Genomic DNA, 25,643 nt, shown 5'->3' with positions numbered 1-25,643 from the left:
GCTGTGTAATTCAAGATCCATCCTCTTTCCTGTATTGATCTTGGCGTTGCATTGAGATCTGCAGTATGGTGTATCTGTTGATCCCGATGCAACATTTATAAGAGATAACTTTATAAGTGACAGACAATACTGAAGCCGTGAGTTGATGGTTTATCAAAGCCAAAAGCTTGTCCCACTTTACACTTTTAGCAGGTTTCCTTTTAATCGGTAATGACATTTAAAGTTCATCGTTTTCAGAAACACTCTGTTCACTCCCTAGATTAATGATACAAAAAACCTGCCTACAAGCACTTCTAAAGATCTCTAATTAACATGTTTTATCTTGTTTGTTTAATCTGAACAGTATGATCTGATCACCATTTTAAAAGGGGTTATGTGCCGGACTATTTCTTGACTTCCTGGAGTCTCTGCTATAGTTGCCTGGCACGAAATAGTCCAGCACATAACCCTCCGTAAAACGGCAAATTGTTTTTAATGAGTGAGCTTTAGAGGTTCTGGCAGCTGGATTTTGTTATTTTTGGACGGAGCCAGGGTAACTGTGGAAGCAGCTGGATGTAGAACGCTATCAATCTTCTCATCTAACTCTTATCAAGAAAGCCAATGAGCACATGAGTCCTAAAACTAAGCCTCAATCCTAGTTGGATTACTTTCATTTAGAGATTTAGTTTCGATGACGTGAGCTGCGGCATAACTTATTTTCGATCATTGTGTTGCAAAAGAGGCAGGATTAGTTTCAGGCAGGTACGTATAGCCTACTTGTGTTTGCTTCATGGTTTGTCTGGCGAGCTGAAAGCCACATGCAAATTTAACCTTAATCCAAGTTTGTGCATTCTTTATAGAACGAGGGAGCTTGAGCAATAGATAGTCACGATGACTGATACACGCATTGTACTGAAGCACACACTGTTTGCATATAGCTTAACTCGGAGAGCTAACTTGGTGGATGTCAACAACAGCGTTGGGATTTCACAATAGAAGCAGATTCTTATGCTAAGCTATCAGATACCCATGATTCATAGCACTTTCAAACTTCAAAAAGCTGAGGGATGGAGTACATGCAAATGTGACTACAGACATCAAACAGTAATGTTAGAGCTCTCAATCATCAACCACCCAAATGCATAATTCTGAAATAGTAGCAGAAAACATATAAGGAATGCATGACCTTGCACATACATACAAATGCGATATTAATGTACATGGATTTTAATCATTTTTACATGTGGAATTCACAAAGGCTTCTGACTGCTTTAACTGCCTCTAAATTACCATAAGCAACAGCAGTTATGAGGTCTACCATTTGCATTTTGCATGTACAGGATGTTTACCACATGCGCTTAGACTTTAAAGAAATTTACATCATCCATTATTCACGACGCAGTCCTACAGTGAAACATAAAAATATATGATTATGTTCTCTTGTTGTAGCTACATAGTGATTTATATGTCAGTTCAGTGTAGTGCTGTGCCACTGAGCCATAACCAGGTGTTATGGATTTCAAGGGATCACATCAAAACCCTCCCAAATCTCTCTGTACTTATAGTATGTAACATTTCCGCATTAAAATGTCGAAAAACAACTAGGCAAATGTTGTTTTGTTGAATTATGTACTTAGATTATTCCAAATGTCTCCAACAATGTTCAAACAGAGCAAAATCTGTGATTTTATTCAAGGTAATGGCGCGTTTCATTTGAATACCTGTCAATGGCGTCATATCCTCTTTACCCCCTCTAGTTACTCTAACTTCCAGGGAAACACAGGAAATATCAGATGATAAGTCCGAGGGGGTCGTGTCTAGAAGGTAACCCGCAAATTGTGAAATCTGGCAAAAACTTGCAAAAACTCTCGTGAGACGACCGACGACCTATTCTGACCTTAACTTTTCGAGGTCAATGCCTAACCTTAATCATCTCGCAAAATTACCCAAATCATGGGTTCCCTTCTAGATAAGACCATGACCGACGACTTAGAGTGGGGGGAAAGAAGTCAGCGATCCATTCTGTTGTTTACTATTGTTTGTATTGCTCACTCGTGATGGAGCAATGTTATTCATTGATCACTCGTGATTCCATGTTACTTCATGACGTCAAAGTCCGTCTTTTATTATTGTTTTGATTGAGAGACCCCATAGCAGCAGAAATTACATACTGTGCCTTTAAACAACTATGTGCTGTAAATCATAAAAGCTGGAACTAACTTGCTGAAGTGACTCAGTCAGGATTTGAGCTTCTAATCCCTGGCAGGACAATCCTTTTCTAAAATTGTCTTTAAAAAGAGCCCCGTGCAACCCATGAGGCTCGACATACTAGTTGAAGTATGTTTTGTTATGTGTGGTACAGAATGACAAATCATCAGATAGTTTAAGCTTAAGTTGAGCTAAAGTTTGAGATACTCGTTGAGTAGGTGTGAGGTTTTCTTGTTTTAGAGGGCACAGAGTTTCTAACACAACAAAACACTTGCATTCACCACGGTGTTTTTTTAGTAAACACCAAAATTACCATGTGGGTGTTCGGTTAAATCTTGATGATTGCTCCCTCTCATGTTGGATGCTGCGACAGCGCATCCTGAAGGAATGGTTACACTTTAAAAACTACAATATGCAACTTTCTGCCTTGAGGTAGTGAAAGAAAAGTGTCCCACTCTCCTCCCCCTCAGTTGAGCAAGTTTACACACCAACACTTATCACTCATTTTGATTAGCTGTATGTCTACCTGGAAACGCTATCTAGCCTGAAGCTGAGCTAACTGGTGTCCATGCCCTCAACAGGTGTTGAACATAGGCAATAAAGCAAGCAATGGAGTTCACTCTTGTTTTCAAATGGCCTTTTACTTCCTCACCTTCAGCTTTGCTGCTCCTTGATTTCGTTTCACCTTTTCACCTTTTTTTTTTTTGCTGTGACGTCGACGCTCTGAGGCCACTGGCATTCTGAGAAATCACTTTATAGCAACCAGAGATTAAAATATGCATTTCATATTGCAATTTGTGGTCTATATGACAGTGTTGACCTCTACAACAAATGACCCAAACAGTCTTAACCACTCTAATGAAAAGATTAATTGCACTGCAACTAATAAATAGTTCATGTTTAATCATTTATTCAATGCTTCAAAGCAGATTGGCCATGCACAGTATGGAACATTTTATGATCGTGTACTTGTGTACGAGCTATTGTTATGCATTCCTGGCCTATCAGTGAATTATTCCAACATTCCAGTGCGTTCAGTGTTAGATAAAATGTTGATAAAATATTTCCAAAGTTGTCAAGTGGACTTGATAATATGATGTTGCAGAATTGACAAAATAGTGAACACTGATTTATGTCTGTTCAGTGAGGGAAAGTCAGCTTTAAAGGTGCAATGTGTAGGATCTGGACAGAATTTTAGTTTAAAACATTTAAAAAAAATTAACTAACATTATCAAAAGAGTGTGAAGAGGTCTATGTGTTGTGTTGCAGAGATATTTACTGAAATGAGCATGCTAACCAGCTAGCCCCGGCCATTGTTATTTTGACCGGCTCTCAGCGTTTCAGCAGTTTGGTCGAATGTTGCATATTCTTGCACTGCTGTTAATTAGAAGTTGGCTTCTTTTTTTTTTTAAACTGATGTTGTAGTGTATAATCAGCCTTTTTACTGTTATAATATACAGTATATTTTATTTACTTCTGTGTAAAAGGCCAAAGCTTTTGCAAAAACATGTTCACTGTTTCCTGTGTGAACAGAGGAGACAGTGAATGGGTCTTTGTTGGTTCAAGGTTAAGGAAGTGAAAGAATAGATAAGACGATGTCAAAAGTGTATAAAAAGAGCATGCAGTATGCAAGTGTCAGGTTTTTTTCTCACTCTGCAGACTGAGTCCCTCATTTCTCAATAAACAGACAAGGAACTCAAAGAAATCAGTCTCTTCCTTTGTTCAGTAAAAAAGTACTACACTGTTAATAGAGATTCAATGGCCCCAGTGGTAGAAGTGAAATGCTGCCCCCTATTTCTTTGGAGCAGGTGGCTAGACATTGCACAGTGCACCTTTTAAAGCTAGTTTTGTCATTAACTTCACAACAGATGTCATCTGAAAAAGTGTCTTCATTTATAGGTCAAGATTTTCAGGTAGCTACTGTACATATTAGGTAAAAATAGAAGTGCTTGTTTTCCATCAGTTTCATAGCATTTCTTTGTGCATGGCAGCTTTGAATTGGATTTGCGATTATTTTCCCCTTTAAATTAATTCATAACATGTTTGTCTTTGTCTGTTTTGTCACTGATTGCCATGCATTGACGTGGTTTGAAGTCATCACTTTATTTTTGTCGGCGCTTTCTGACACAGGGAGAGACAACATGCCTTAATTAAAATGATTAAATGCATCTGGACAACAGCTGGATTCTATTTTGAATCAACAAACATGAAAAAACTTTACATTATATTTGTATACGTTATACTTTATGTTATTACACCCCTCTATCTTTCCCCCTTCCCTGTGTTCATACGCGCATTCCTCCTTTATCATTCTGTCTTTGTCTTTATTGCTTTCCTTCATGCTTGCTCTGTTTCTCTGCTCTGTTTGTAGGTGTCCTTGAAAAAACAGTGGAGGGGGAAGCCGCCGCTCTCACCAAGGCTAAGACCCTTTATAAGTCCTGTACCAATGAGAGTGAGTCAGCAGATGTCAACACACACTATTCATTTATGTATCATCTATTGTCCTAAAATTAATTTTTTTTCTTAGACATCAAAGGTTATGTGTCTCTCGTTCAGTTTATCTTATTGTCAAACTGTCATTAAAAACTGTAATGACAATCATTATCAATAATTAGTTTTAAAATTAAGAATATTTCAGCTTTACAGGATTATGTGATGCAAATAAATGCTTTCTTCAAAAGCATTTTGGCTCCGAAGTTGCATCATTAAACTCCTCAAATAACCCTGAATTTGCATAGATTAATTATATTTGATAACAAGCCCAATATATGAATAATAAAAAGGTTTCTTTTCTTTTTTTTTTCTGAATTTTGATTGGCATAAAATAAATGTATCCATCATTAGAAACATATTTCTGCTTGTTTGTATCTCCGTTTCATTTAAGGTTTAATTGAGCTCAGAGGAGGGGGTCCTTTGCTCAGCATGCTGCATGATGTGTTTGAGTGGCCCATAGCTATGGACGACTGGGAGAGCACCTATGGTAGAGTAATCTTTTTCCACTGTCATGCACAGCAGATGTCACATACAGGCAATTTTTTTTTTTTTTCTCACTTTTCCTTCCATCTCCGTTAATCAGGTATAGCATGGAGGTTGGAGGACGTCATCGCCAGGCTGAATCGGAAATACGGGACTCTACTCTTGGTTAACTTTTTCGTCAGCACCGATGACAGGGACTCCAATTCGCACATCATTCATGTAGGTGTGCAACTGTAGCCAGAAAGCGCTCATCTCTCTCTCTCTGTTACATCCATATAAACTCACACATCATATCCATCCAGCTGGAAAATAAACACCCACCAATTTCTTCAAATCTGATTTTTTTGGCTTATATAAATAATAGGGTTGTTAACGCAAATTTGTTTTAACGTCACTAATTTCTTTAACACAATTGATCTTTTATGAGGTTGTAGTGGGCTCAGTTTTAAAGCTAGAGTGATACTGGCATACTGGAAACTAAAAAACCTAAGGAATCCATTGGTACCAACCATGTCATACTAGCTTGTTGTGAAGGAGGTTAAATAACGCTCCAAACTTGTGCAAAACTTTGGCGCGTCATGGTCATTTTCAAAGGGATCCCTTGACCTCTGATCCCAAGATATGTGAATGAAAATGGGTTCTATGGGTACCCACGGGTCTCCCCTTTACAGACTGTTGGGCTTGAGTTTGCCATGTTATGATTTGAGCATATTTCCTAATGCTAAATGCAGTACCTGTGAGGGTTTCTGGATAATATTTGCCACTGTCTTGTGTTGTTAATTGATTTCCAATAATACATATATACATACATTTGCATAAAGCTGAATATTTGCCCACTCTCATGTTGATAAGAGTATTAAATACTTGAGAAATCTCCCTTTAAAACTTTGAACAGATAAAAAAATGCGATAAAATATTTGAATCGACTGACAGCCCTAATGAATAAACATGTATCCTTTTTTGTATTCCTCTTTGGCAGTTCGACCAGCAGTCAAACCTCGGCCTCTTGTCCCGAGATTACTACACTTGCACCGGACCCTACGCAGAGGTAGGTTAAAGGTCTACACACATTCACATGCACGCATACTTTATATAATATAATTGAGGATTTCAACTGTTGCATGATGAAAACAGCTCCATGTGTTCACTTGGGCCAGAGCCACTGAGTCAGGGTTCTATGTCCCCAGGAGTTTATGCCCCCCACAAAATGAGGAGGGCATCAGTTGAAACATCAGCACTTGAAATTACTTTGTTTATTTGCACGCTTACATGCATTTACGAGCATGTGTTTATGCGATAAAAAAAAATGCGCTCTGAGGCAGTAAGTGATGATTAAAGTCAAAGAGGCAAAACAACCGATTTGGTTGTGTCTCAATCCGGACCAGATGTGTGTGATCGGAGCAAACATCCTCTGCTCTGGTTTTACTTTACAGTTACATGTTTTTTGGTCATTACGTAAATTCAAACTAGTGACCCCCTGTCCTTCCTGTTTAAGTAAATTGAAGACATGAATATCATGAATGAGTGTGTGTGTGTGTGTGTGTGTGTTTGACAGCCATGTCGGGCCTACGAGAAGTTCATGATTGACCTGGTTAAGCTGATCCGCACTGACCGGAAGTTGGACATCAATGAGACCAGCATCAGAGAGGAGGTGACACGAGTTATGGACCTGGAGAGGGACATCGCCAACGTAAGCGTGCATTCACTCTTTTTCCCCAGCAGAAGCTTAAATAAGTGGTCTGGTTAGACAACTTCCTCTAAAAGAACACTTTTTTTGTTCTTTGAGAAACTGAGAGAAGTTGGTCATGTTTTCCAGCAGCAATGGGCCCTACCTTACACCCGGTGCAAAGCGGCACACAGCGCAACGCAACTTTCATTGCTAGTTTCAGACTGACACAGTTGTCATTTTCACGTCCACGTCGTGTAAGTAGCAAATGTACTTGCACCCATCTGTGCACCCATGGGCGTGTTGGTCTTAAAGTTAGGTGTGGTCAGGCGGTCAGGCGCTTTATTGGTGCATCGCTATCTTGAGGCTTATCTTAAGGAAAATGCAAAATTCATTCCTCATCATTTATTACATGGCTTTGTTGAGTATCTGATTCTGATTGGTTAATCACGGCATTCTACGGTCTGTTATTTCTTTATAGCAGACCGTTTCTATGTATAACAGGCCGTTGCTATGGGCACAGTTCTAATGTCGGACTTTGGCGGACCATTTTTGTGTCAAAATATTGATTTCTTAAGTAAGTAGCCATGTAATAAGCGGGATAATGTACAGCTAGCGGGTCATTGTTGTGAAATAAACCCCTTCAGCTATCAGGGTTTATTTCACAACAATGACCGGCTCGCTGTACATTATACCTTACTTGCCGAATGCGTCTTTTGAATAGCAATGCACCAATATGCAGGCTCACCTGGCTTTTAAAAGGAATGGGAGATGGCGCTCTGATTGGTCACACCAAAAACACTCCTATGATTAATAAAGACATGAAATGCAACCCCTTTGCCCCTTGTGCCTTACTTCGCGCCCAGATTATGCGCCGCTTAACTAGCAAAAGTGGAGTTGGACACGTCCAAAATGCACTTGCGCCAGGCACTTTAAACCATATCTTCTTCAGCTTCACACAACAAATGGAGAATTTTGTTAGCGAATGACCCTCCACTCCTCCATTTGTAGCCCGATCCTCTCTCCTCTGCGTGTGTTTGTGGCTCCAGTCTGGAGCAGCTGCTGCGTAAAAGCAGCCGTTAACCAGCTTGATCCCCGCACAACAACTTTTCTCAGACATCAACAGGTTTCCACAGTCTACGTTTGTCATTCTGTGCTCCGCTCACTGCCACGCTTCACTTCCCCCCTCCACTCGCCTGCTGGCTTTTACAAGGCAGTCACACCGTCCGAGCTCTGACATTTACAGACCTGAAGCCTCCCGGGACTCCAGATATGTTTGTTGCTGCTGGACCTGCACCGCAATTGTACACGTGTCAGGAAACAGGAGGGTTATGTTGTGACAGCATTCTTGATTTTCTACCTCTCTGTCTTACTCACTCCAAGGCTACTGATACTCCAGAGGACCGTAACAACCCAGTGTTGCTTTACAACAAGATGGAACTGGGCGATCTGAACGCCAATTTCACCCTCGAGGTTGAATCGCAGGTAAAAATAGACTCCTCTTGCTGTCAGAATTTGCTGTTTCTGTTTCACCTTCCTTCCTCCTTTCTAATACTGTTTTTCTCTTTTGTCTTGAAGGTGTTTGACTGGAGTTACTTCACAGCTAAGATAATGGATACAGTCAACATCACTGTTCCTGACACGGAGAAGGTCATAAACTACTCCCCCAACTATTTCCGAAGACTGAACCTTATCTTGGCCAAATACAACAAGAGGTGTTTGTGGTTGTATGAGTCTGTGTGGTTGTGTTTTTGTATGATTGCCTGTTTGTGGGGGCGGGAGAGCACTGCAATGAAAACAGCTGCTCAACCATTACTGACCCATTCTAGCTTTGTGTGAATAAGTGAGTTTCTTCTAATGTCCTTCCTTTCCTCACAGGGATCTGCAGAACTACATGGTGTGGCGTTTTGCTATGAACATGGTGGTGGGCCTGAGCAGAACTTACAAGGACACCAGAAAGGCCTTCCGCAAGGTAAACAAAGCCAAGACCCTGAACCTAATACTGAATTTTAGAGGTGGATGACAACATCGAAATTTGAGTGTTAAAAAGAAAATATACTACTAAATGCAGCACACATGCAATGAAAATGCCAACATTGTGTTTTTACAAGTGTTGCGCTGTGGCACAACTAAAATAACAAAAGATTAGCTTCAAACTGCTTGGAACAAACTAACAAGGGTCGTCCGTAATCTCAGTCCAAGAATGAAAATAAACCCAAACCATTTAAACAAGTTGAATTGGCTCCATATTGACGATAGAATTCAACAATTAAAACTTTATTATGTTCTTCGAGATTTTACAAGGTGTATGTACAAATTATTTTACTAGGTATTTTTAGTATGTTCATGCCTGAATACTATCTGACCTGAAACAACCCAGTCTAAGAAGTAAAGTAGGGTGAAGCACATTTCTCAAAACAGGTGCGGAGGAGTGAAATAAAATCCCAAACAAAATTAAATCTGCCCGTTCTCTGAGTAGTTTTAAAAACACAGCTTAAAACTGGATGCTGAGTAGTGAAGCATCCTTTCCATGACAGTTGAAAGCTTTGGTCTGGTTTCTGAATTTGTGTGTTTCTTAGATTATTTTTATGACTGTATAACATTGATGATTGAAGTGAAGTGTATTAGTGTAAAAATGGGATATTAGTAGCATATACATGTCATCCCCTTTTCCTGCCTGCCTTCTAGCCTATGGAGGAAGGAACCTGCCAATATCAAAAATAAATTAATTAATTAATTAATTTAAAAAAAAAAAATAGATACGCCATTAAATGTACCAAAAATAATATTAAAATAAATGTATGCATTAATTCATTGATTAAATGTGACAGAAATTGATATTTCTGTTTTAATTTGCTTCTTTACCTTCCTTATCCATCTACTTGTCAATTTAATTTTCCCTTTTATTTATTTATTTAAATTAACTTTAAAATGTATATCTTACGTTTTTTAAATGTATGTATTCATTATTAAATTGTAAGTATTTTTATATGCATTTATGTATTTAGGATTTTGACAAGTTCCGTCCTCCATACCAGCCTTACTACAGGACTGCAATGAAAATAAGTCATGCGACTTTATTGCGATATCCTGATGAATTTAAGTACTGCATGCAATTTTGTGTACAGTATTTTCAATCCATCAAATAAAATCAAAATCAAACATGCGGATGTTTGGGCAAGTTACGGGATCACCGAAAGTATTACAGTTAATTTGAGGGGGTGAATTTATGGTCTGTACCGAATTTTGTGGTAATCCGTTCAATAGTTTCAAGACATTTCACTCAAAAACAAAAATGTCAACATCGTTGTGGCGCCGAATGGAAAGTCAAGGTATCACCAAAATTAGCGGGATTTTAGGGACAACGGATGTCGCACTAAACTCCATGGCAGCCCATCCAGTTGTCGAGATATTTTAATATGGATCAAAGTTGTACCGACGTCGCTGTGCCTAACATAAACTTGTTGGTGCCTTGGTGAAAAAAAAACGATGTAAAACTGTTTTTTAATTATTCTATACTGCAGTTTCTTGCTACTTTCAGTGTCAGCTGACATGTACGCAGATACTGAAGTATCAGTCGGGCTCTCTAATAAACACTAAATGTCCACACTCAGCTCCATTCATATTTATCCTCCACATTTACAATCCTAACCCTCTTCATAATCTAATCATTTCCCTTCTGTCCTATTTCTTATAGTCCTAAGTGTAATGGTGATAATGGCAATGCATAATGGAGGTGCAAATAAAGAATTATCCCGAGCCTCTTAAACCAACATGCTGAGTGGTTTGTCCTGCAGCTCTAATTGATTGGTGCCTCGTTACTCTCCCTGCAGGCCCTGTATGGTACGACGTCAGAGTTAGCGGTGTGGCGACACTGTGCAGTTTACGTCAACAACAACTTGGACAACGCTGTGGGACGGCTGTATGTGCAGGAGGCCTTCTCTGAAAAGAGCAAAGAGCTGGTCAGTAGGGGGATGGATGAGACTTTATATGATTTGATTAGATTTAATGCAGGATTCTGTGAAATACATAATTGAATGTTTTCTTGTTTGTTGACACTTGGAACTGCTACTGAATCTTAGAAATGAATCTGCAGGGTATTATCGCAAAAAAAGCCAAAACAAAACAGTTTGAGTGTTAATGTATTCAGTTATTCATGCATACAGTATGAGAACATATGTTTCAGTTGTTAAGTGGGTTTTTGTGTCTCACTCTTTGCATCTTGTGTGTTGTATTTTCTGCTTGAATCCGTTGGAAGCGGCTGAACATGGTGTCCTTGTTATCCACACACCCACACTGTAAATCTCAACTCTGGGGTGCACGTGTGTGTGTATGCGTGTCAGCTTGTGCGTGCGACCATGTACATCTGCCGTAACACTGAGTGTCTCGCACGTCGTAAATCCTCTGGACCTTTACCCACTCTACCATGTGGATTTCATTTTGCACCCTTTGTGTGTGTGTGAAAAGTGACGCACGAATCTCCAAGTACGTATCAACACCCCTTGCCCCAAATACATGGCAGTACTTTATACGTGTGTACGTGTGCTGAGTTGACCTGCAGCTGGCACACATGCAACCCTCCTCACTTACCAACCTTCTCTCAGCCACGGAGATTTATTTCAGATGTGATCGTCAGTGGAATGTGACTAAGTACCTTTACACAAGTACTGCACTTGAATAGATTGTAAAGTTACTTATGTTACTTGAGCTTATGCTACTTAATACTTATACCTTACTATGATTCAGAAGCAAACATTGCATGTTTTAATCCATGACCTTTATTTGACAGCTACTTACTTTTCTGATAAAGATTTCACAAACAAATGTCATCAGCTTTTACAACATGATGTTCTCTTACAGACTATGACCGACTACAAAAGCAAACTACTCATTTATGTACACATTAAAGGGGAACACCACCTAAATTAAGAAATCCAATATGTTATTTCCATGGCATCGTAAAGTTCAATCGATGTTTGTGAACATGAGCTACTCTTTCTCAAAGACAGAAAACAGAGAAGTAAGTCTCACTTGTGATGTCATAGGGTATAAAGTCTAGAGCTGCTCCATAGAAAATGAATGGGAGACTGATTTTATGGACCCACAGAATGTTTGTTTTCTTTTATTATACCCAAATGAGCTTTATTCTACTGTAGTGTTTTCTGTTGTGAAACAGAAAATGTTCCCATATACTCAGAACATTCATGGGTGCTCTCAGCATCATCTAGAACATCTCTCCCCATTCATTGTCTATGGAGCAGCTCCACACTTTATACCCTATGACATCACAAGTTTGAGTTTTAGCAATCTAGTTTTTGGATTTAGGAGAGAGTTGTTCATGCTAACTAATATTATTTGACTGTCGTAGACCATAGGAATAACATGTAAGAACTTTGAAAATGGGTGTAGTTCCCCTTTAATAAAACTATGATTGCTAACTAGCTAGCTTTGCTAGCGTCACTTACACTCAGCTTACCTTTCCCTTTACCTTAGCGTGCGTGTAAAGGGGGGCGGGAAATGAGTAAAGTTATCGGTTGCACTTGAAGCAGAATGTTTTACATCCAATCACCGTCATGTTAACAAATAAATCAGACAATACACAGGCAATTGAGTGATATCCCCCAGTTGTGGTCTTGTAATAAAATCCAATGTCCTCTTTGTCTGAGACAAGACCGAGTAAAAATGTGATTGATTCCGAGACGTGACCGAGACCTTCAGAAAGTGGTCTTGAGACCAAGATCGATCTCGAATACTACAACACTGTCGAGTACTTTCTGAGTCTTAGAGTATATTATGATTATGCTATTTATCTCTTTACTCAAGGATTTTGAATGCAAGACGTGTACTTGTTCATTAGAGACAGAGTGAATTCAATCCCAATTAATAGCAGTGGATTAGTGCCCATAATGAGAAATCATTACATTTCAATCCATCATAATACATACAGCTTTAGTAGGCTTACCACTGTATATAAACCCTGCATTTGACCCATGTAAATCATATTTTTTTTGCATTTCACATGGAAACAGACAGGCATGCATGTGACCACAAACATCTATACGTGCATACAACACACACACATGCTGCATACTAAAAGGTTTTCAGAGAAGCCTCATCAGTATGGTCCCTGGCTGTTTGTGGTGTACCGCAGCGTGTTGTCCGAGTGGTCATGGAGTGTGTTAGCGAGCGGCCTGCTAATGTGATGAGACGCTGGAATGTCTCTGTCAGCTCGCTGCGGTCTCAGAAAACAACTTCTTGAGGGGTGACCTTCGCAGTCACTGCACTTTTTATTCTTCCCCCTTCCTATTTTGCTTTCATTCTTGGTTCAGGTATTGTAAATTATTCTAAATCTATTTTGTTTGTGGACAAGATCTGACTTTTTTACTGCCCGATGACCACCATGGTACAGCACGTGGTTTGCACAGCGTTATGCCATCACGCTGGCGTCAGGCAGTCTGTCTCTCCGTGTGCAGGCGCGTTCTTGTAAATACTGTAACTCAAGAGCAATACATTAAACTTGCACCACAGCTTCCTGCCCAAACTGGGCTTTGGATGTGGACTTTGGAGCACCTTACTGTGTGAATTTGCATATGAAAATAGAAAATCTCATTATCGACCAATATGTTATGCGAAGACAAGTATGCTGACGTAGAAATATTTGTTCAGTTGTACCTCTTCAATAGTTTAGAGTTGTAAAGCTTTGGATTATTCCAGTAACACAACCCTAAACTGCTGGATGCAGCTACACTGTATAAGTACTTTTAAATATTTAAATGTAAATCGGTAGCATTATCAATAATGCATCTGCAAAGTTTCAGTACAGCAGACTGTAGCACATTTTAAAACGCAAGATGAGAGACTCACCTCATACATTAAAATAGTAGGGCTGTCAATCGATTAAAATAGTTAATCACGATTAATCGCAGTTGTTATCTGTTCAAAATGTACCTTAAAGGGAGATTTGTCAGGTATTTAATACTGTTATCAACATGGGAGTGTGCAAATATGTTTGCTTTACGCAAATGTATGTATATATGTATTATTGGAAATAAATTAACAACACAAAACAATGACAAATATTGTCCAGAAACCCTCACAGGTACTGCATTAAGCATAGAAAATATGCTCAAATCATAACATGGTAAACTGAAGCCCAACAGGCAACAACAGCTGGCAGTGTGTCAGTGTGCTGACTTGACTATGACTTGCCCCAAAGTGCATGTGATTATCATAAAGTGGGCATGTCTGTAAAGGGGAGACTCGTGGGTACCCATAGAACCCATTCCCATTTACTGTACATATCTTGAGGTCAGAGGTCAAGGGACCCCTTTGAAAATGGCTATGCCAGTTTTTCCTCGCCAAAATTTTGTGTAAGTTTGGAGCGTCATTTAGCCTTCTTAGCAACAAGCTAGAATGACATGGTTGGTACCAATGGATTCAAATGGATTAAAAATGAGCCCACTAGAACCTCTGAAAAATCGGATTTTTAAGAGGTTAATTAATAAGGGCAAGTTGCATTAATGCGTTAAAGAAGTTAGTGGCGTTAAAACAAATTTGCGTTAACTTTGTCAGCCCTAAAAAATAGTTTATGTTTTTATTTTTATTCCATCTGTCACATTAATCACACAAAACATTATTACACTGCCGGTAATATTACCCAGGGCCACAACACTTCTACCCAGAGGGAGTGTGACCCAGAGTGCTTGTCCTGTATATTGATATGTGTTAATGCGATGATGAGGCCTGGTTCAGAGAAGTTTATTTTTATGACTGTGTTGCACAATATGTTGCAAGATTTTTGTGTGTGTTTGCTTTCCACTGGGTCCTATCTGCAGACCTTATGAGAAAAACTCCCACACTCTCTACTGACTGACACTTAGTTTTTTTTTCATGATATGGGCCTACATTTGATTGTCAAATATCAGTTTTTTCGTTCTCTCTTTGTGTGTGTGTGTGTGTGTGTGTGTGGGCATCAGATGGAGGAGATGATTAAAGACATTCGGGCAGTGTTTATTAGTGACCTTGAAGGCCAGACCTGGATGGATGCAGAGACCAAGAAACTAGCTGAGGAGAAGGTATTGCTTATAATGAACTGTCTATTGTATTGCATTGTACTGTTGTTCTTTAGGATATACGATGACTAAGACGTTTGTTTGTCAAATTGTCTCCTCTACTCTTCTGCAGGCCCGAGCCATTCGGGAACGAATCGGCTACTCCGAGCACATCATGGATGACAAGTATCTTAACAACGAGTACAAAGCTGTGAGTGTCTGAAAAGATGCGATCGCGCATGTTTTTCTTCTTTCATCGAATTAGTGCAAGAGCGGGTTCACCGTAGCTGCATATCAAGTTCTATGATAACATCTTGCTGAATTCTTTGGCTTTTATGAGTTGTGCTAGAGAATATATGACCAAGTGTTGATAGCTCTCGTCAGGACTAATCCTCCTGTTTCTCTGGCTGTGTGTGTTGGTGTTAGCTGCGCTACAGTGCAGAGGAGTACTTTGAAAACATCCTGCAGAACACGGAGCATGCGCAGAAGAAACGCCTGCGGAAACTCAGGGTCAAAGTCAACAAAGAGGAGTAAGGGCAGGATTAAATCATTGCTCTGCAAACATACTTATTCTATCTGTGTAGTAATTTAAAGTGACATTGTTAAAGTATTATTAAAACCCTAATAATAAATGACTTATGGTGCTCGTGGTGTGACACACCAACTTGCATTCAGCACAGTGCATTCACATTCTCCCACACAAACTCCTACTCACACATACAGTTCAGCCTTCCACTGAGCACAGCAGGAATGCTAATATTAGCTCCGCTGCTTTTGATCGCAAGTTAATTTTAATATCTTTCATCAAATCTGAATCGTGCTGCTCTATAGTGCCGCTTCACTGTATTTCCACCCTCCTTGCAGGTGGGTAACTGGAGCCGCTGTCGTCAACGCCTTCTACTCAGCCAGCAAAAACCAAATAGGTATCTCCACATGTGCACATGCATACATACGTGTGTATAATTATTCAACATTTTGTAAAGTTTTGTAACCTTTTTATGCTTTTCTCCGGTGTTAGTTTTCCCTGCAGGTATCCTCCAGCCGCCTTTCTTCAGCAAAGGCCAGTCTAAGTCTCTCAACTACGGCGGCATCGGCATGGTGATCGGTCATGAGATCACACATGGCTTTGATGACAACGGTATAATTTTCCAACAAGCCTTTGGGTAGAATTTTTTACTGAAACTTGTACCACAGAAAACAAGCCTTTTAAAATGCCGCCTCAGATCATTTTCCACTGCGTTTCAACTGGGTTATGTGAAGTTATTATGTTCAATGTCAGGATTCTTTTAAAATGCCACCCAGAAACACAATGGAAATGGATGAAAGGCAATGAAAACATGTAATTGACATCACTTTCAGCATTTCAGTGCAGCTAACAAGATAATGGGTGTGTGGGCACAGAGAAAGGTCACAATCTTTTTTTTTCTTTTTTTTTTTAACCCTCTGAGACCTAATACACAATAGACCCGTTTTTGTCTTTTTTTTTAGTGGGGTAGACGTGATCTTTATGGGGAGTTAGCAGGTCAACACTGTGTGTCACTGTTGTTCTGGTCATAAATCGGAAATAAACTTGAATTAATGAATTAATTTATTAAAGTAAATTGTGAAAGTGTATAAGGGCTGAGAACATTATGATACAAGTATATGATGGGCAGTCCCATGCTCACTTATATATCATAAGTTGTTGCAGGAATTTTTGGTGTTGATACCGTTTGTTACACAGATTTGGTGCTAAATTTAACCATTTTTTAACACTCGAGAATTAATAAAAATGATCAATAATCCCTCCAAAATACTACATTAAGACACCAAGACCTTGAGGAACACCATAGAACAAGTCATGCTGTGATTTGGTATCAAAAACCTTTGACATTTGGAAATTTCTGCAAGAATTGCATTGGATTGCGTGATTGGATGGCCAGCGCTTCCGTTCTAGAAACTGCTCAGAAATCCCCTTATTCTCAATCTACCTAGGAAAGCCATCCATCCTCTGAATGCTGTAGGTCTGTAGTTTGTGGTTGTAAAGTTTCATGAGGCTGTGATTATCCTAGAGGTCACCACAGGTCATTTTATACAGTGAAGTCAAGTTTCAAAAAATGGTCTCACTACAATGAAATGGCCACTTTGGAGACTAACATCATTGCACATGAGTACAATTGGGCTCATTGGATCCACACGAGTCTCGGCTTTACAGTGATACCCAATTTATGTAATGATAATGGATTCTTTAGGTTTTTTAGTTTCATATAATATCTGTCGCTTCACTCTACCTCTACAACTGAACCTGCGACAGCCTTTGAAAAACAGCAAAGTCAGCTGGGATGGCCCGCAATCCCGCGGGTCTCAGAGGGTTAATTAAATCCAACCAACCAAATTTTCATTCATTTGGCATCTTTTCTTTAGGTCGTAACTATGATAAGGATGGTGACCTGAAGGACTGGTGGACACCAGCCTCCACTCAAAAATTTCTGGACCTCTCCAAGTGCATCGTCAATCAGTATGGTAACTTTTCCTGGGACCTGGCCAATGGACTCCATGTATGTCCTGGTAGACAATCTCTCTCTCCTTCTTCTTTTTTATAGTTTTTATATAATTTACTCAAATATTATCCCAAACTTGCTCATTGCCTCATTTATTTGCTTTCCTGTTACCTTTGCCAGCCTATCCTTTTCCATCTTTCTCACAGTTTTGCAGGCTCATCTCTTCTCTATAGCTGCTTCAGGTGCCTTTAGTATTTCGTGTTGACATATCCATCCCTCTCTTTGTTTCTCCTCCTCTGTCCTGTTGCTTTGAACAATGCTTCTTTTATCCCCTGGGAAAATGATTTCTTGTTTTCAAAAAGAAAAAGTGATTTGCTGAAATACAGAGAAATACAGAAATACATCTCCCTCTGTTCTTTTTTTTCCTCCCCTGCCAATCTTTGTGTTTTCTCTCCTTTATGTCCCCTCTCTAGTTAAATGGTAACAACACCCTCGGGGAGAACATTGCTGACAATGGAGGGATACGGCAGGCATATCAGGTAATGAGCCTGAACACAAAGGAGGGAACTCGGTTTATGAGCCCTGGTTTAAAGATGACAGAGGATGGGATTCAGCGTGTGGTTTGTTATCGTCGTCTGCCTGCTAATGTTAATAGATGTGTCATTTTGCCAGGTCGCTGATAGGCTCATTAGCTATTGTAAACACAACAATGAAGGGCATGATGTTGCTGCTGATTTCATCAGTTTTTACCAGAGGTGAATAGAGAAAGGGTATTCACAGATTTGAATTCAATACGAGATCATTTTCTTTAGGCCAACCATGATGAAACATATCCAAAACAACACAGTTGTATTTTCATGCTGCGTTCAAGAAAACTCAGAACTCGAAAATGTACGACCTAATACTAGAAATAGGAGCCTAAAATGAATCGCCACTCAAACTCGGAGTTCCCACTTGTAAACTCATGGTAAATCCATCTATCATATAGTAAAACCTGTTCTGCACATAAATTGGTATCAAAATATGTTGCCATGTTATTAGGTAGCTGGTAACGGTAAACAATCTCTGAAAGTTATCTTCTCTGCACAATAGTTATTCCGTAAAACGTTAAAAATCCTGGGAAAAAATGTGGTGGCTGCAGTGCTGAGAGTTCAATTGTGTGTACACACTCAGCCATGATTTTTGTTTACATTTTGTGTTGTGCATCTGGAACTCTTGGAGGTCAGAAGTTGGAAATTTCAACAGGGAAAATTCCAACCTCAGAGTTATCTGGAATGCAGCATTAGAACAAACATGCATTATTCACCAAACAGCCCAGCATGTGAAGGAGTTACAGGAAGTATCTTCGGAAATTAGATTTTTTGACAGATAATCAGTAACAATTAGGTAATTTTTTGGTATTTTTCTAAACAGCGGTGACATAAGATGAGAACATTTGTCTCGTATTAATACTGCAGGCCTATAAGAACCATGAGGCGGCGAACGGAGAGGAGCCTTCACTACCTGGCATCGACCTTTCCCACGATCAACTCTTCTTCTTAAACTTCGCTCAGGTAGTTGATGGATGTATGGTTGGATTGTTGGATTGATTCATTGATTAATTGATTGATTACAGTAATCAATGGATGATGGATAGATAAATGGATGGTAAATGAAGGGATGGATGAATTGATTGATTAGCTGGTGGATAGATGGATGGATGGATGATAAATGTATAGATTAATGGATTACAGTTATTGATAGATGATGGATAAATACATGGACGGATGGATAATTTGGAGGAATGATGAATGGATGGAAGGAAACAGATGGCTGATTTAGTTGATGGATGAATGGATGTGTGGTAGTAATTGATGGATGATGGAAAGATAAATGGAATTATTGGTTGATTTATTGATTGATTGGCTGATGGATATATGGATGGATGGATGGATGGATGGATGGTAGATTAATAGACTACAGTAATTGATGGATGTTGGATATATACTGTACGTGGATGGATGGATGGATGGATGGAGAATTTGGTGGAATGATGGATAGAATGAAACAGATGGAAGATGTAGTTGATGGATGAATGGATGGACGAATAAATTGGAAAAAGGGCAGTCTATTGCAAATGATACCGGTCTAATGCAGTGTGTCCTAATCTCTGTCTTTTTCAGGTGTGGTGTGGAACGTACCGATCAGAGCAAGCTGTTAATTCCATTAAATCAGACGTACACAGTCCAGGGAAATTCAGGTAAATTATTTTACATCAATCAGCCATGTGAGGCAAAGGGTATGAAATTACAGTAGTAGCTAACATTTTAAAACCTTGAAAAATGACATGCTGTGTAAATTTCAATTTCAAGTAACCTTCTAATACAGCAACTTAAACCCCATCTCCCCTGTATGTGTTACAGAGTACTGGGCACCATTCAGAATTTCCCAGAATTTGCCAGAGCGTTCAGCTGCAACAAGAGCAGCGCCATGGTCTCCGACAACATCTGCCGTGTGTGGTGATCCACAGACCTCCGGGATGGGGACTTTTCTGACGTGGGTCACCCCTGTCCCTGCAGTACCTCTCTCTCCTCTGACTGTTGGAGCACTCGTGGGGGGGCTACAGGGAAGTGGAAGCTCCCCTTAGCTCTTTACTGGATGGACCAGGGCTGATGGACTGACACTGCAGTATGCACCTCCTCCGAAGGAAAGCAGTGGGATGTACCCTTGCGGACAGACGGAGCACTGTCTCTGCGACTTTGATACTGTAGTTCATTCAATCAGCCTGATTATTCTGCTACTCACTGGATACAATCACTCCTTTTGTTGTTGTTTTTTCTCTCCATTTTCATCTTGTTTTACTCATCATTTGTGCGTCTGCCAGTGTGCGTGTGAGTGTGTGTGTGAGTGTGTGTGTGAGAGAGTGTGTCAGTCAAAATACTGTAGTTGTCAAGAGAGGGGCAGATGGACAAATGTGCTCTAATCCACTAGCATATGAATACACCACCCACCCACTCACACTCATACCCATGTAACAAGGCTGAACCACTGTACTGTATGTGGGACTGAGCTGTATGCTTCTCAGCAAGACCTCAGCTGGTTTCAGCCTCCATCTACACACTGATGAACTCTACAATGTATTCATAATGTACTCCTTGTTAGTACGTAGAGCTAGATTATAAGAGAAAATTTGCAATTTGCTGAATAGACCAATCATTGTATAACCGTAATCACATATTACACAATACTGTTCTATATTTAATGATGATGATTTAACTGACAGGCGACTGCTGTCCATTAGCAGTATGTCAAATAAACCAAAATTAAATTTTTGCCTTTAAAGATGACAGCTGGTCATGAATCATTGAGCAGACAATCGACAGTCACCAGACCCCTTTTTATACGCTCATTGAGCCTCCTGATGTGTGTCTCCATGCGTTTTCCAGTCTTTTTTAAGTCATTTTGATTGCTGCCTACTGTTTGTCAAGCAAATTTGGTATGCCTTACATGATCTGTTGTGCTGCTGTGAGTGTGGGTATTTGCCGGAGAACAAAGGATAAGAAAATGTATCAATAAAGCAATAGTTTGACTTTTTCGCAATTACTTTCCTTTTTTCCTGCCAAGAGTTAGATGAGAAGATTGATACCACTCTCATGTCTTTCCACAATAGGGTACAGCCAGCAGCCGGTTAGCTTAGCTTAGCATAAAGACTGGAAACAACTAGCCCGGCTCTGACCAACGGTAAATAAAAAGCCTGCCAGAATCTCAAAAGCTCTCCAATAACCACGTTACTTCTCGTTTGTTTGATCGGTACAAAAACAAAGTGCAAAAACAGTCAGTAGTGGTTTTGTAGGGCATTATGTGCGGGACTATTTGTTGGCCGAAGGCAGTGACTTCCTGGAGTCTCCGACACTCGCCTGGCAACCTAATGGAGAGGACTTCAGGACTTGGAGTCTTCCATTTTTCTACGGATGAAACTAACAACACATAAAGTGTTAATAAGCTTTAAATGTGCAGGTAAGCAGATTTGGTCTCACCTTTGGACAGAGCCAGGCTAGCTGTTTCCCCTTGTTTCCAGTCTTTATGCTAAGCTAAGCTAACCATCTCCTGTGCTGTAGCTTTATATTTAACAGAGTGATGTGAGTGGTATCATTATTCTCAACTAACTCTTGGCAAGAAAGTGAGCAAGTGTATTTCACAAAATGTTGAACTATTTAAGAAAGGTGTAGCAATTTTTCAGTTTCTTTAATCACATGAAGAGAACCATCTTTTTTAATGATTCTTTTTAACATTGAAGCAAAAGTCAATTGACAGACGGTGATATAATTAGATTTTCGAAGGATTTATCTATTTTAAACTGCGGGCTGAGTCTTTGCTGGAACCTAATGAACTTTTTAATAGCGCAGGCATTTTTCTGAAGGCAGAAGGTCGGTGGAGTTTAGTATTCATGGTTTTGTATGGCTTTATTTTCTACGTCAAAGTGTTACTGAGGCTTTAACACAAGGTCGTTAATTGTGGACATTTTAGCCTTTGCCTTTTATATATAAAATTTAGTGCAATGAATGATGCGCCATGATCATGTAGACCACTTTTTCAGACAGTATACAACACCATCCATGTCCAGCCTTTAAACACTGTTGTTTCCCCCTTGTTTCGTTCTTTTCATTGTTTGTGCAAGCTTTCTGTCTCTGTCACTGCCGCTCACTCCCTCAGACTTTCTTTCTTTCTTTCTGCCTCTCTCTCTCACACTCCACCTGTAGAAAGACAGATATACCTCAGTTGCCTGTATTTAGATACTTTATAATAATGACAGATAATCATCTTGAGGAGCATTTTTTTCTTTCTCTCAAAATAAATATTTAAATAACATGCTGAGCCTGCGGGCGAAGGTTTGTCTATGTACTTATGTGTGTTTGTAAGGGAGGAGGTGGATGGGTGGGTCAAAAAACACCAGACCTTCGCCGAGGAGACTGGTGTTAGTATCCCATGTGTAACCAGAAGTCAACATTCAATTATTTGTCACGTAACTTCAGTACTTAAGTTACACTGCTTCCGGTGTTCCCACACCACAATCTTTTCCTAACCCTATCTTAGTAGTTTTGTTGCTTAAACCTAACCAAGTCGATATTTTCGTAAACCTAACTAAATCGATTTGTTGCCTAAATCTAACTAAGTAGTTTTGTTGCCTCAACCTAACCTAGTCAATATTTTCCTAAACCTGACTAAATATATTTGTTGCCTAAACCTAACCAAGTTGATATTTTCTTAAACCTGACTAAATATATTTGTTGCCTAAACCTAGCTAAGTAGTTGTGTTGCCTAAACGTAACCAAGTTTACCTTTTCCTAAACCTAATTAAGTAGTTTTGTTGCCTAAACCTAACCAAGTCTGTGGCGGTACTGAGTTCCCCAGACTTTAGTTGTTCAGTCAGAACTGAAAAACAGTTCCCATCCACATAATAATATAAAATAAAATGCCTTCTTAATAATAATAATGAACAAATGCCTCTTCAATAATGAACAAATGCCTCTATATTAACAAACAATTAAGGAAACTGAAATATTGGTTTGTGTTTTTCCTTTTACCCTCCTTTAAAGTTTTCCCAAATAAAATACACTAAAAGAAATGGGTATAAAGGGTTTCATTGAAAATCAACAAATGAATAGAATACAAAAATACAGCCTGCAGGCGTTAGGCTATTGTAAGGCAAGCCAGCTGTTGCACAAATAGCACCTAAACGTCCCAGTGCAGGTAACCTAATTGGTTGGCACTTAACTTGTTTCCCCAACTAGGAGTCAACACTCTCAACAAACAAAACACAAAGATCACAGAATCCCAAAAGGGCCCAAAACAGACCAGAGTTTCTGGTAAAGCTGATAACACATGTTGCATTGAGTGAAGGAGAGATCAGAATGACACTGGGTGTGCAGTTTCCCTCCTCTTTTAAGCCCTACAGAAAGGGCGTCGTTACACCCTGATTGGCCAAGAGGGGAATGCACCAAGCTGCTCTCAACTATCATTTAAGAGCCAGTCCCCACACCCTGCGCAACAGGTGAACTGAATAACCCTCTAATCACTCAGCAACTCAACCAAAAAACACCAGGGAAAAGGGAAACAACAGCAAACACCAGAGAATTGGCAGCTGCCACAAGTCGATATTTTCTTAAACCTGACTAAATATATTTGTTGCCTAAACCTAGCTAAGTAGTTTTGTTGCCTAAACGTAACCAACTTTATCTTTTCCTAAACCTAATTAAGTAGTTTTGTTGCCTAAACCTAACCAAGTCGATCTTTTCCTAAACTTAACTAGGTAGATTTGTTGCCTCAACCTAACCATTTTGTTTCTTGTGAAGAAGGAAGAAAAAGTTTGTTTTGAAAAGACCTACATTCGTAGGAAACCTCACGAGAATGAGGATACATTGGTTGTTTTAGCATCAGAATCAGGCTTACATATAAATGCAAGCTCTTAAATTTGAGAGTTGGTGATTATTTTTGGCAGAGAGCTTCAAAATGATAAACATTCCTTTAATGTCAGACTTAAATTATATACTTCATAACAATGTGAGTGTACAGAATATCTCAGTGCTGCTGACATTTTTTTCTTTTTCTGGACTTCAGAGACTTTACGTATAGAACTTTTGTAGAAATCTTCTACATCAGAGCAGAAATTCTGCAGCATTTTCCTTTTGCTCTACTTTTGTGCTGTCTGTGATGTTCATAAAAAAAGGTTCAGCTATAGAGAGATATTCCTACATTCTGTTTCACTCACAGCATGAACTGACTTGAGGGGAGTATTAGGAATATGGGGGTTTCATTTTGTAATTTCCACAGAGACAGGAAAAAAAACAAATTGATTTTAATGCAGCATTAGCCCAAACTCTTTCCTCACTAATTGGACCTTTAAGCATTGGAGGAGCACGGGCTAATGTGTGAAGTTAGTCCAAGGCACGATGCAAACAAATTAATGTGCAATATCATTATGGCTGCTCCCAAGCTGCCTACTGGTAAATGTACCCAATGCTGCAATGAACCAGCGAGCACATATCCTGGCATGGGGGAAGGCTTGTACCCAGGCTGAAACTGGAGAGGCAGGGACGTCTAGAAAAAATGTTTCAGATGTAAAAAGAGAGAGCCAAAGAGAATTACAATATATGCAATGCACAGTATTGGGCAATGGTGCCAAGTAGGAGCACCAGAAGTATGGCCAAACTTTGAAGCCATGTGTCAAAAATATCTAGGAATGGGGGAGTACAGCCAGGGCCAGAACCAACACACTTGTGAAAATACACATAAGTAAAGTTGGGAAGTTCATGACCTTTATTTTATTTATGTATTCATTCTTAAAACATTCTTACAACAATATAGAAATGTCATATTTTGGGTTTTACTCCACATTATACAACATGTCATTATGACCAAAATGACCAATTTGGCTTAGTTACATATAGGTTGACTTTAAAAATAAACTACAGACAACATTTCTTTGACCTTTTCCAAATGGTTACTTATTCTTTATACTTTATTTATATGGTAGGTATGAAAACAAGGCTGTGTGATTGTGTGACTCTCTGAGGCTCTTCAAGTATTGATTTCAGCTTCAGTGTCAGTTGCTTATTTACTTCCTGGCTTCCCCTTTTGCTCTTGGTGGCTTACAGAACTTAGATAACTGAAGGTTCACACCACCCACTTTCCTCGTGCTCTCACCCACCGTGTCATTAGCAGCAAGGCTTGCTAACATCACAGCTAACATTACAACACCTCAGCATGTTCCTGGGAGGCAGAACAGAGTGTTTTGCACTTTGTACATCAATAGACGGCTGAGGTTTTATCCTGAAGTAACACGGAGCCTGGAGGATGTTTGGAACTTTGAAACTTAATGAGAATGATAATAAGAGCATGACTTGACTGAAAATAAAGGTGTCAGTGAAATAAAATCATAATTAACACCGTTGCACTTAAAATCTGCCGATCTTGAAGGCAGTTTTAAGAAAGTCACCCGTGTTAGACCTCCTTTTCTTTTTGAACACAGAGTTCTGCTCCCCTCTGTTGCCCTCTGGTCATAAAACGACTCTCTGCCCTTTGGGCGACCCTAACAGTGGGTCCAGTGGTATGTATGTGTGTGAGGGGGCGGGCGGGCGGGCGGGCGGGCGGGCGGGCATGCAGCCTTTGGAATGCTTGTCAGAGTGTGTGTGTGTGTGTGGCAGTGTGTGGTGTCTGAGGTTTAGGAAAGGGGAGAACGACACAATTATAAGCATATGTGCGCACACACCACAAAAGGTACATGTACACGCGTATACACGTGCA

General features: G+C 39.6%; 1 protein-coding gene across 3 annotated transcripts in view; it reads left to right on the top strand.

Moving 5' to 3' along the window:
- Positions 1–22,208, top strand: part of LOC119491243 (neprilysin-like) — a 53,468-nt gene extending 31,260 nt beyond the window's left edge. For all 3 annotated transcript variants that reach the window (XM_037775042.1, XM_037775040.1, XM_037775041.1), the window contains exons 5-23: positions 4,559–4,639; positions 5,072–5,167; positions 5,264–5,382; positions 6,143–6,211; positions 6,719–6,853; positions 8,213–8,314; positions 8,408–8,544; positions 8,708–8,801; positions 10,663–10,791; positions 14,806–14,904; positions 15,014–15,091; positions 15,307–15,410; positions 15,745–15,803; positions 15,899–16,018; positions 17,284–17,417; positions 17,834–17,899; positions 18,818–18,913; positions 19,523–19,599; positions 19,763–22,208. In XM_037775042.1, coding sequence (XP_037630970.1) covers positions 4,559–4,639; positions 5,072–5,167; positions 5,264–5,382; positions 6,143–6,211; positions 6,719–6,853; positions 8,213–8,314; positions 8,408–8,544; positions 8,708–8,801; positions 10,663–10,791; positions 14,806–14,904; positions 15,014–15,091; positions 15,307–15,410; positions 15,745–15,803; positions 15,899–16,018; positions 17,284–17,417; positions 17,834–17,899; positions 18,818–18,913; positions 19,523–19,599; positions 19,763–19,862 — 1,895 coding nt within the window. In that variant the 3' untranslated portion in view covers positions 19,863–22,208. The remainder of the gene's footprint in view (positions 1–4,558; positions 4,640–5,071; positions 5,168–5,263; positions 5,383–6,142; positions 6,212–6,718; positions 6,854–8,212; positions 8,315–8,407; positions 8,545–8,707; positions 8,802–10,662; positions 10,792–14,805; positions 14,905–15,013; positions 15,092–15,306; positions 15,411–15,744; positions 15,804–15,898; positions 16,019–17,283; positions 17,418–17,833; positions 17,900–18,817; positions 18,914–19,522; positions 19,600–19,762) is intronic.
- The last annotated feature ends 3,435 nt before the right edge of the window (positions 22,209–25,643 follow it).

This window comes from Sebastes umbrosus, chromosome 7 (genome assembly GCF_015220745.1).
Source record: "Sebastes umbrosus isolate fSebUmb1 chromosome 7, fSebUmb1.pri, whole genome shotgun sequence".
Taxonomy (NCBI): Eukaryota; Metazoa; Chordata; class Actinopteri; order Perciformes; family Sebastidae; genus Sebastes; species Sebastes umbrosus.
The sequence above is the reverse complement of the archived record's forward strand: the minus strand, read 5'-3'. Positions and strand labels throughout refer to the sequence as shown.